At 49.5% G+C, this 12684-nt stretch overlaps 1 protein-coding gene and 1 pseudogene across 1 annotated transcript in view; one reads left to right on the top strand and one right to left on the bottom strand.

Moving 5' to 3' along the window:
* Positions 1-1496: 1496 nt before the first annotated feature.
* The window catches only part of LOC146186248 (aldo-keto reductase family 1 member B1-like), a 33818-nt gene continuing 22630 nt past the window's right edge, over positions 1497-12684 (bottom strand). The window contains exons 6-10 of the mRNA XM_084607110.1: positions 7305-7411; positions 6675-6756; positions 4430-4513; positions 1752-1834; positions 1497-1653 (exon numbers count right to left, since the gene is read on the bottom strand). Coding sequence (XP_084463236.1) covers positions 1611-1653; positions 1752-1834; positions 4430-4513; positions 6675-6756; positions 7305-7411 — 399 coding nt within the window. The 3' untranslated portion in view covers positions 1497-1610. The remainder of the gene's footprint in view (positions 1654-1751; positions 1835-4429; positions 4514-6674; positions 6757-7304; positions 7412-12684) is intronic.
* LOC146186249 (uncharacterized) lies at positions 9660-10953 on the top strand (annotated as a pseudogene).

The raw sequence follows: 12684 nt of genomic DNA on the forward strand, positions 1-12684 counted from the left end.
CTGGCTATACAATACAAAACTGCCAAAGCGGGTGGAACGGTCATCTTAAGGGCGAGACTCCCAGACTACCAGCCAACGGTGTCGCGTACAACACGTCATAGTTTTTTTTTTCTATGCTGTCAGTGCCTGTCTGGTCTGCAAGTTTTTGATCCTGAATTCGTACAGCCAGCGAAACACCTATGATGCTATACTTTCTTGCTCCTCCGCGCGCAGCGCGTTTTAGTGGTTATTTCATAATTAACTTTTTGTCCATCATCGCGAAATAGCCCAAGGCAACAGTGAGTAAACAAATTGGAAAATTTATCGGCCTTCCACGCGTACAGAGCGGGAAATGCAAGGCATCCGGAAGCGTATTCTCACCACTTTCTACTCGCCATAGTTTCACACCGCTAGTGTGTCACGGATATCACTGCGAAGGGCCACTTCTGTGCATGCACCAAAGACAAGGCAATGTCAGTAAGCAGTACGGACGATTTAGGCGATATGTGGCCCAGTATAGAAAACATTATTTCTTGTGGTTGTTAATGGCGGCAACAAAACTACAAGGGCCGACCTGACCCCTGAGAAATCCCAAACAGTGTACTCTATCGCTTTTGCTATCGCCGCGTGCAGACACTACGCGGCGACCGAAAACGTTGCCCCGCGCGTGTCCCATGGCTAGATTTGGAGCTAAATAGCGAGATACATCGCAGCGGAGCGACGACTCCGACAATTTGACACTATTCCCGCTACCTTGGTAACGTGTTTATTCCAAGAGAAACCTGAAAGCTACTCATCAGCACTTCCAACCTGGGCGGAGTGCTGCCAAATGCACTCCTTTATTGCTGCTTTGAAGAATGAGGTTACCGTGTTTACTTACCTTTGCACCCCACTGGAGCCACCCACGTACCTTTCATGGTCAGCTATGACACCAGGGGCCATATATGGAGAGGAGGTGTTGAAGAGGGAGGTACTGCTGATGACTTGGTCAATAGGGATCATGTCTCCATACGGACCTAAGACGAGTTCTTCCTAGTACTAAGTCTAACCCTTTCTTTTCAGCAACCACTGGTATTGACAGGCAAGAGGCAGCAAATTACTGATCATCAAAAACGAGCTAAAAGGGCATCAAAGGTCGCGGCCACACGTAGCCTCAGTTATTCTGTATAATCAGTAATGTTGTCATTTTGTGGCAATATACTTGAACACTAGTAAAAATAGTTAAAAATTACATTTTAATTATGCTTGATTGAGGCTAGTTGACTTTACACTGTTATTGCCTTCTTTCACTGATAACTTCCACTCCTACCCTTTTTCGATGGCTTCTACGGGTAAAGTTTGTGAAGCGCACTGCCTGTATTTGGAAACCCACGCAACCCACCACTGGCTTGACTAGTGATACACATAACCCAATAGTTCACCTCCCCGTGGTAATGTCAGGCAGGGATACATCTCTTTATGTCAGGTATCAGGATCATTGCTGCTGTCCTAGGCAAAAATAAAAAGCACTGGTCTATGCGTCAATGAGGTAACTTTAAATTAGGTAAGAACAGTTCCATGAGTTGTGCAAAAGGAATCCTCTGAAAGCTTTAATGCAGCCAAACAAACGCACGGACCATGTCACCACCTCTTTAGTAGGCAATGTTGAAGGGGTAATACTTGCTCCCTACGTCCCTGTGAAAAAAGGGTAAAATAAAAAAAAAAGCCGGCGAGCACAGAGATTAGGGGACCCTCAGTCTAAAAAAATATGTAACAAAAGCTAGCCTACTTACGCATCCAGCACGCACACCCTGAAGTTCCTATCAAGACCATTCAAGGCATCGACGTCCTCGGGGTCGAGGGAAAAGCTCAAAACCTGGAAACGTAAAAGGCAAAAAACTTAATGCAGCGAGCCTGGTCTGCTTAAAAATGACTACACTTCCTTTCCGCTACCTGACGCGAAAGGCGTCTCTCTGAAAATTCTAAATAGCCAAGGAAGCCGCTATAGGAACAACCTACGAAAAAATGAAAACCCAAAGAATCAAACGATTTAAAAGGGAAAACGATGTGATTCGTAATTCTGTTCACTGGGCATCGAGGTAGAACGAGAGGAAGAAGATTGTTTTGTACTGTATGAAGGAGCACCGAACAAGGGTAAATGAGGTACGCCTCAGTTCGCACGTCGAGCCATATATGCGCACTTGAAATCTAACTTGAAATCTAACTTGAAATCTCTCCTTCCGATATATATATATATATATATATATATATATATATATATATATATATATATATATATATATATATATATATATATAGCATATATATATATATATATATATGCTTACAAGCTCGTGGAGAGAACTAAACTAGCGAACCACGGCTGACTGATGCGCACGCACATAGATTGCACACCTTTCATAATACGTTCGATGACCTGGGTGAACATTAAAAATGTTAAGTCAAAGATGTCTTCAGCCTATTTGCTTAACGTATTACCTTATGTATTTCAGTAATATGCGTTGTGGGGCTAGTTGGTTCATACTCAGATTGGTTTTTGTGCTCATAAAACCAATCTGAGTACCTTATGTACACTGCTTGGGAACGAGGCAGTTCGGCGTGGTTGTGTTGCTCTCTTATTTTTAAAGGTTATTTGCATTCATAACTTGCATGCCGGAATTTGGAAGCACCGAACGTTTAACAGGCCGGGATTGCATCACTCCTGTCCAGGGTTTGCTTGTATAAGGGCCTTCATAAACAAAAGACTCCGAGTCGATGACAGCATTTGCCACGCTGTCATCGGTTCTGTATTTGCGCATATAAAAATGTGAAAGGTTAATTTTGAGCAATTCAATGCATTTATTCTTTCCATTATAAGCAAACACTTTTTTTTTCTCTAAACCTGAAAAGACGTCTACGAGGAGGCTTACGAAGCACGCTGTTATGCAGACCGCTTCAAGGGAAAGTAATTATTTGGGACGAAGCGAGAAACAAATACAACCAAAATAAACAGAACTGGAGTGAATTATTCCAGCTTTCGTCCCAACACAGTAGCCACGGCTGGGATTAGACGCGGGAATTTAAGTTCACCAGCAGAACGACGCAGCTTCTAAGCCACTGGAGCAGCTTTTGAGAAGCTAATGCATTCACTGCGAGAATGGACCAATGAGTCAGCAGGTCCGCAGTCCAGATAATTACGAATGCGCGAAAAGTATATTTGCCGAACCGAATCGCGCACATTTGCCACCGAATCTAATCCGGAATATTTTGCTTGTATTCGCTACTTGTGCACACGTTCGTACAAGCCGATACGCAATTAGCTTGCGAAACGGTGAAACGCTAATGCATCGCGATGCGGTGTTATAAGTGAATGGAGGTACAGCTACGACCGTCACAAGACGTAACACGGTCCTCCACCAGTGAGTCGAAACACAATGCCAGCAGGTTTAACTATAACAATCAAACGTAGGCGTCCAAACTTTCCTGCTATAATTATGCCGAACGATGATAAATTAGAGCTACACTTCAATGCGACATGCGCGCACGCTTCTAACACGATTTAGCCTTTAAGATAGTCAAAAATGGAGCAACGCATCCTGTATCGCTCTCTCTATAGAAACAGGGTGTTCTTTTCAAACCTTAGGCTTTTCTCCACTAAATATGCAGAGTTATATACTTCTGGCAACACCAGGCATTCTTGTATATATATATAAAAAAAAACAGTGTTTGATGTGCCTATCAAACCTACGACACTAGAAGTACTGAGGTTTCCGTTAGAGGAGAATAAAACGTCAGTTAAAATCTTGAACTGCAAGAACTTCACATGTTTTGAAGTGACAACCCGCTTCCGTCGCAGATCAGATCTATTTCGCCTTTTTAGTAATAAAAATGTATTGCGTAATGTATAACGTAAGAATCTATTCCAAGATGTATAAAAATGTAGGGTATGCTGGGCCTACTTCTCACAGGGAAGTGCGCCAGACGACACGTTATTCACTCTTTTTTTCCCATCTTATGATTATTTGTGTTTGGAGTGTATGAGCCGTGCCTCAAAAAGGCAAAGTCTGCTGAACTTGCCCAAACCTTGCCGCGTTGTGCAGTCTTAGAGGCCACGTATGAGCATAACGAATGAAGGCCACCATAGCAGATCACGTTTCACTGCTAAACCTTTCATCCTTCGCGTGATAAAAGCGGCGGAACCGTACGCGGTGTCAGTATGTTTTCCTACAGCCGTCGAAGGAAAAATACTATGGCGGACTATTGGAATATCGTGCAGATTATTAGAAAAAACATTCCAAAGGCTGAGAACGTATTCGATTCGTTTAGAATAATTTCGATTGCACACTACTTTATTCGTTTGCACAATCGAACAGAAAGTTATTCGATTGATTATTAGACATTTTCGAGTATTCACAATATAATCATAGAGAAGAGCGGCTTCTATGCGCTCTTGGAAGTGCTCAAGACAAACCTTGAAGTTCTCTTCAATCCGAGTCTTATTCGTGCTTTTAGGGATAGTGATGAGACCGCGGTCCAGCGGATAACGGATGAGCACCTGGAACAAAGAATATATGTCCTCAGCGTTGTACGCGTAAGCGTGAAACGCGAAAGGTCATTAGAGAGTTTTAGCACTGCGTACGTAAGCATACGCAGAACCCTAGCGTACGTAGGCGGCCTGCGTGCTGCTTACTGCGCATGCGTCATACGCATCACGATTCTTGCGTACTGCGTATACGCTGCTCGCGTACGCAGAAATCCCTACCTCTGCGTGCGTTCGCTGAACCGTCTGCATGTTGCTGTCGCGTATGAGGAAGCTCGACAGACACGTTTGGCTATATGGCCGCGCATGATAAGCAGCAAACACGCAGCGCGTTTTCGTTTCTTTTCTTTTCATTGCAGGCGATTTGACGTTTCGCAAGAAGTAAAATGTAATTCATTTGTTGCTCCGCAGTAGAGGGCGCGGATTGCCTTAAGCGACGCACAAATTGTTTTCTATGAATGCGCTGCGCGAACGCTCGAACTTCTAGCTGGTGTATTTCGTCGCCAGGATCTCTGAAACTTGAAGCAGTAAGTACCAAGTTTCCCATGGGCTTTACACCTATCGACAAACGCAGTATTCAAAAATATGTGAAAGCGAAAGATTTCAAAGCCATTTTATGTCTTCACGGGGGCACCTATGATTTTGTTTTTGGTATAGAGCAACTACAAACATCCTAGAACAGACTGCGAAAATATGAAATGCGATTTCAAAGGCGGAGTGTCTATATAACGCTGCGTGACTTATAGGGGTACGAGTTGGTAGGGATCTTAGAAAACATGTAAACACAACTTACCGCAGTATCTTTCATGTTTAGTGCAGTACCAATGGAGGCTGCTTATCAATAAATGTTGGCGAGTGCTTTGAATAAATGTGTGACAAAGTATGCCGAGTCCTTCCGCGGGTAATCTATTTATAAACGGCGCTAAAATATGTGTTGCGAAGCCGCACATACCGCACACGCGCTCGCTATGCGCTGGGTGCTTCTTCCAATCGCGGAAGCTTCTCGTATACAGCTGCCTCATGTACTAAATTTTCTTAATACGTTTCATTCAAAGTAAGCAACCCATAGACAAAACTACATTCAAAAGGCATTTTTAAACTTCAGAGGGGAACGGTCCATTGTAGCAGACGGCGGCGCAGCCGACGCTCTATTCGATCGCAGACGACGCCGGCGACCGCGAATCACATTCGTGTGAGCAGACGGACTGTTGGTCGTCTGTTGTTGTGCACGGTTCGTTTTTCGTGCCGAGCGATGACTGCTTTTAGCTTAAAAGCTTCTATCATTTGAGTGGCCGCCATTAAGAGGGAACGTTGAAACTTTCGGAAGAGCAGACAGCTAAATTTCAGGCGTATGCTGGTTTTTACAACGCAGATTCATCAAGGCGCGTTAAATATTGTTTGGCTCCAAAAAAGCTGTAGCATATTTTGTCACTTTTTCTTCAAAACATTCGCTAACTTTTAACCATCTGCCGTGTTCATTGGGGCTGGCCTAAACCGGAAAATTATTTTGGTAAGTTTTCTTTGCCTATGGGCCATGGTGTCGACTTTTACGGCATGCGTTTCGTGGCATTTTAAATATACTCCGCTTTTCTAATGAGACTTCGTATAGTTTCGCAGTGTATTCTCCGAGGTTCATAGTTACTTTGCACTGAATGATGACATCATAGGCGCACTGTTAACTCGGAAAACTGCTTTGGCATATGACATTGTTTCTTTCGGAAAAACGGTTTGCTTCTTCGAATTTAAAATTTGCACGGGGTTGTATTGTTAATTTTCGTTTTCTACTACGTTTGCTGGGGGTAGTGCTCCGATTCGGTTAAAGTTATTAATTATATCCTCATCCTCTGTAACAACGACGAACCAAACCAGCACCTTTGCAGCACAGGTTCCATCTCTCGCCTGTCGGAAAAAGAAAGAAGCAGGAGTTCCTGCGCTGGAAAATTCAGTTCTTGAATGGCTGCGAGATGCCACTGCACAGGCCACTGCGCTTGCCGCGTTAGCTTTCAAACCCCTGCGTACGTATACGCTTCCGCCCTACTAAAAGTCTTTCTGTTGCATGTACGCGACCGTGGCGTAGCATTCCGCAAAGTACGTGGGCTGTGCGTACGTAGCGCTCACTACGCAGTACTAAAACTCTCTATTGTTTCTTTGGCCAGAATACCAGATTGCAACAGACCTGTGCGGCAGTCACGCCATGCTTCTTGGCAATCGCCTTCACTGTCTCGTCTTCCATCAGCGTCTTCTCCCCTTTAGGCGCCCTGCAACAGCAACCCATATATACAGCGAATATGCTCGTATCATCCACTGTATTGGATGATCATAGCATATGGATGCGTGATGGGAAGGAACTATGTGAGAGGAGGGCATTCAGGTGTTCGCGTTTTCCAGGAAATTTATAATAAAGGCGATTAAAGAAAATGACGAAGGGTCAGTTAAATCATCCTTTCTGCAACTTCTGCAACCTTCCCAAGTAGTCTCTATGCACGCTCCTAATCTTAACGAGCCCCCTGAATACATTAAACTCCCCTGATTGCGAAACTGGCGCTGTCAAGGCGGGCATGTGAACGACAGTATATGCTTACAAAGGAAATATTCGGAAAGGAATTAAAATGTCAAGGCTAACAGCCGAAGCTCAAGGCTAACAGCCGAAGCCAACATAACATGACCACGAAAAAAAAAAAAAAAAGACAGCGCTAAGGAAGAAAATCGTCACTATGAACTGACAGCAGATTTACTAAGTTATTCGAGCGCTCAGCGTGGATGTACAATATCGCGCGTTAAATATAGTCACTGCAAGTGCACACACCAGGGGCGGTCGGGCGAACCGAGTGGGCTGTACGCCGTGGTCTTGATCTGGAAGTCGTTGCACAGGGAAATCAGCTTCTTCTGCGGGAGGTAGGGATGACACTCGATCTGCGCAGAAGCACGGGGCGCTCAGGTAACAGTGCTGCCGCGACCACTGCAAACGTCATAAGGCATTCTAACGGAGCGCTACCGCGTACCGACGCCGCATACCACTACGATATAATGCATCTGCCTGATCCGCGACTAGGAGCCAGGCAGACTTGCACCTTGTAGTTCACTCCTGACGCATGTGCTGAGAAGGTTTAAGTGCGCATGGTTCTTCGATGTCATCTGGTCCTGCAGTATTAGAGAGTTTTAGAATAGGGGGCCCCAAGCTTTGGGGCCCCCAAGGAGCTTGGGGCGTCGAAATGCGCATGCGCAGAACGTAAGGTGCGCTTGGGGTCTTGGGTTAACGCTAGGGGCGGCCCCTATTTTTCGGAAATAGCGTTCGCCCCAAGCCGCCGTTAGGTCGCTTGGGTTACGGCAACATGGCGGCGACCGGCCAAGCGGCGGCCGCTCGCCTCGGCATACATTCGTCGTCACCGCTCCATGGTGTCACGCGTTCATGGGAAACGAAAGGCCAACGAAGCTTATGCTATGTCTCATGATGCCCGCACCATCAAATTTTAGCAATAAAACGCCCTATATTTTCTGATTGCTTCCGGATTTACCGAGCTGCTAGGCCTAGCGAGTTCGCCTCGTTCGGTTGCCATGGGGACCAGACGGCGGAAAGCGCGGAAGGTTCAAATGAGTTTTTCCGGCCTCGGCCTGGATTGACAATTGGCCGATTTCGTCTTGTATGACAAAAACAGTTTATATAACTGGTAGTTTTAATATAGTTTTGTGCAATAGTAGCACGTTTTGATGAACAAAATAGCGTTGTTGGCTCTTATATATTTAAATTCTTTTTCTTGGTTTACCGTCGTGGCGCTGCAATCGACGAACGCAAGGCCGGCTCCGCTGCGTCGGGAAAACCCCTATTCTAAAACTCGCCGCTCGGCTAGCACGTTGCGCCGCCGCACGCTATTTTCTTGGGGGCCCCAAGCCTTGGGTCCCCCTATTCTAAAACTCCCTATTGTCGCGAGCCTTTAGCAGCGCGCGGTAGCGCACCACATTCTTCCCGAAACTTCCTCCTCCCGCAGCTACACATAGCGCCAAAAGTCACTCTATAGTGGGCCTACATTGTGTGGCTGCATGGCGAGGAATATGCATAAGCCGCAAGTCGCCGGTTTACACGGGAATCTTATGTTATTGCAATACATTCTTACAAAGAAAGAGTTGCATGAAAAACATATGTCACAAGCCAGCTATAATGTTACATGACAGCGCTGTGGGTCCCGGAATACTCTGATTCCGTGAATCCCTCTTCATCATACGTAACGCGCCGTCACACAGATCATGGTGACACTGCATGCAAGTGCGAATAAAATGTCTTCATCGATTGGGTTCCTCTTACGAAAGTAGACGACAGCCGCGCGAAAAGAAATTGTAGACGGCTATCCGTTGTGGGGATTCATAATCCCTTGCCCCCATTATAAAGGGCCGCGCGTAGTTAACACGCGTGATTACGTGCGCTCTTGGGGAGGACCGCGAGGAGAGGGCACACTGACCACCGTCCCATCCTCCCAGGCTCCCGCGGCGACACAACACCCCCGACACCACACGGGTTTCCTTCTTTCCTACCGGATACCCAGGAAACCTCCTCTCCCCGAGCCGAGGTGAGATGCGCGTCTGTCGCAGCTCCCTCGGTGTCTTTTGACGGTTGGGCGTGCACGCGCACGGATCAGCATTCCCGTCGGGAGACCGCCGCCTTCACCCTCTGCTCCCGGTCCAGCGCGCACTGACTGCCGCGGGCCGTGAGCACGAAGCCGCACGCAGGTGAGCAGTACCTCTCACTCCTCGTGCGTGCTTCTCCCTTAGGTGGTTCTATTTCACCCCCGTACGCGGCTTTCGCTCGCTACACGGCGGTTGTTCTTTAGTGTGTTTTCCTTTGCCGTGTACTTGAGCACAATAAACTGTTCGAGTACGAACTCGGTGTCTGTCCCCTTTGGCTCGAACCCGCCGCAGTAGCGAATTCTCGCACCGCGGGTTGGGGGTCACAGCTCTGTCTGCTAGGGCTGCACGTCAGGGCAAGAAGGCGACTGTAGCGTCTAGTCCCCTCGTGGCGCATTCTTGCGGGAGTAACACCCCCATATCTTGGCGCCCAACGTGGGGCCAGAGGTGCGATAAACCGAGTGTCTGTGTATCGGGTTTTCGACACAGATAGGCCATGGAAGCGAGCATGTCTGACTTTCAGTCTCTGCTAATGCTTTCCGATATGGCTTCCCAACGGCAACCTATTGGCGCGGCTGTATCTGCTACAGCCGGTCCAATCACAGAGGCTGACGCTAGCCCCAGTGACCTCATATCGTTTGAGCCGAGCTGTGCTTCACGCGACGCACTCACTCAGACGCGCGGCGACGCAGGGCACTTTTCGCCAAGCGCTACGCCGCGAGGTATGGAGTGCACGGAGCGGCCGCTACCCTGCATATCCCAGCCGGTCGTTCAGCCAGATTTCTCTGGCCAGACCAATCCCCAATAGGCTATGCTGCGCGACGCTTTGCGCCTCATAGAAAGCCTCACGGGTGTCGTGCAGACGACTCTGCACACATCCGCGCCAGCTGCGAGACCGAGGTTAGAGGTGGTTTTGCCCAGTTATAGCGGTTATCATGATCGTATCAGTGCCAACGAGTACCTGGACCGCATGCTGACTTACCAACAGGCGACAGGGCTACCCGATGGCGAGATTCTGAGACGCGTCATGCCAGTCTCACTGACCGATCAGGCTGCCCGCTGGTTCCGCCTCACTGGCCACCGGTCAAGCACGCTGGATGAGTTCCGAACGCGGTTTCGCGAGGAATTCTTGCCCGCAGATTACGAACGGAACGGCGTCTGCGGCGCGAGCTGGAGCTACGTACTCAGCATCCGGACGAGTCCTTGCTCGAGTACGTGAGGGCGATGGACGAGTTGTATCGTCTCGCATACCCCTCGGCTCCGAACGGCGAGAAGGTAGAGCGTGTTACGCGACAAGCTCACCCTACCTTCGCAGCCTACCTGCGAGGAGCTCAGTTCAGAGATTGGACGAGCTCGCCTCGGCAGCCAAGCGCATACAGGCGGACATTCTCGCTTCGCGCACCTATCGGCCACCCCTGCCGGCGTCGCACGCACTTGAGCCGCGATGCGCCTGGAACGGAGGCACTTTTCGACCTCGTTCCCGGGGAGCCGAAATGGTTGCATAGAGTGACGGACAAATGAGAAACGGTTGGCACCTGTCTGACCGAGCTCTCGACCCGTACACTTATGCCATGCGTACAGCACACGCTACGCCCGGCCAAGACACGCAGAATCGTGGTCGGCATCCCGACACGAGGACGCAAGTGCAACGCGCACCTGCAACGGTAAACCCTGCAGAGAGGTACGGTCAATCGGCGCGCGGCGACAGCAGCCCCGCCCGACAACGGCCGACTGCCCTCTGCTATCGGTGCAACCACCCAGGGCACTACGCCAGGGAATGCAGGCGCCCCGCTGCCCGAGAGCACGCGCTTTCGGGAAACAAGCGAAGCCGCCGCTGAGCACGACTGCACAGCCGGCGGCGTCAACAGCGGTGCTCAGTGAGTCACACGAACTCCTGGCCCCGTTGGCTTGTCGTTTTGGTCCCCCCAGCGACACGCCAGTGCCACTTATTGAGCTTACTGTCGTCCGGCGTAAGTTCATGGCTTTGCTAGACACAGGAGCGTCCGTTTCGTTGTTTGGCGACGAGGTATGCGAACATCTCCGTCGGAGTGGGATCCGATTGCGAGAGAGCAACCTCGCCTTCCGACTAGCCAGCGGCACGGCGCACGCGAGCGGCGCCGCGCGGCTTGTGGTGCGATGGGAGAAACGAGTCAGGCGCCAGCGCCTCACCCACCTCCCCGGCCTGTCGGTCCCAATCATTCTTGGTAGAGACTTCCTCGCTAAGACGGGCATTGTTATTGACGTCTGCAACGGAGGATATAGGGAGCGAGCATGTGGCACCCTGAAACCTTTCGTTCAACCTCAAAAAGCATCAGAAGTACCCTTGCTATCAGATGCTACGCGCGCAGACGTACGCAACAAGAGCCCGAAAAAGCTTCTCGAAACGCCTTCTGCCTGGCAGACAAATTCGCCGGTCAACCGCGCCGAGAGAAAAGGCGCGGAGGGGACTGACTCCCCTCCCGCGCGACCCCCTGCCCCTTTTGCGGTTGCACTTTGCGCCGCGGGGGAAGGCAGGCCTCCCCACCCTCTGCTGAACAACTTGAGCAGTTTGTCAAGGGAGAAAAAAACGCGCTTGTCTCAGCTCTTGAACGAGTACGATGCAGTATTCACTGAGCGGCCTGGCTGTACTACGCTAGTAAGGCACAAAATTGACAGGCGACGCCGTTCCTTGGAAGTGCAATCCCCGGCCAGTCAGCTTGGCTAAGAGGAAAGCGCTTGATGACGCTCTGGATGAACTTGTCGATACAGGCGTCGTGGAACGTTCAAACAGCCCCTGGGGTTTTCCAGTGGTGCTGGTGCCCAAAAAGGACGGAACTACCCGCCTTTGTGTGGACTATCGCCGCCTGAACGAGGTGACGTGGAAGGATGCCTATCCACTTCCGAGTATTCCCTCGATCGTGTCCAATGTTGGCGGAGCGAAGTACTTTACTACGCTCGATGCCAGTAGAGGATACTTTCAGGTGGAGATGGATCCCGGTGACAGATAGAAGACTGCATTCACCTGTCACAGGGGTCTTTTCCAGTTTACCCGAATGCCATTTGGCCTGGTTGGAGCTCCGGCGACGTACCAGCGTCTTATGGACCGTGTCCTAGGTGATGCAAGGTGGCACTACGCTCTTGCCTACCTAGATGACATTGTGGTGTATTCGGCAACCTTTGATGAGCACTTACGCCATCTCAGGGACGTACTGGAAATACTGAGGTCTGCGGGAATCAATTTGAACCCAAATAAGACTCAGATAGCGGCGACCCGAATAACCTTGTTAGGGTTCACGCTTGACAATGGACGCCTTCTGCCGTGCGAGGAAAAACTCCAGGCGATTCGGAAGTTCCCCTCGCCGACAGATGTAGGCGGACTGAGACGCTTTCTGGGGATGGTGAACTTTTATCGCCAGTTTATCCCAGATTGCGCAGCTCTGCAAGCCCCCTTAACGACTCTGTTAAGGAAAGGTGTTAAGTGGCATTGGGATCCCGAGCAAGAGGCTGCACTGCGAGACCTCACTAATGCGCTCGCGGAAACCACAGAGCTGAGGCTGCCTGACCTGAACAGGGAATTTGTGATCCACACG

This window comes from Amblyomma maculatum, chromosome 6 (assembly GCF_055883805.1).
Source record: "Amblyomma maculatum isolate TAMU_Amacu chromosome 6, ASM5588380v1, whole genome shotgun sequence".
In the NCBI taxonomy this organism is placed as follows: Eukaryota; Metazoa; Arthropoda; class Arachnida; order Ixodida; family Ixodidae; genus Amblyomma; species Amblyomma maculatum.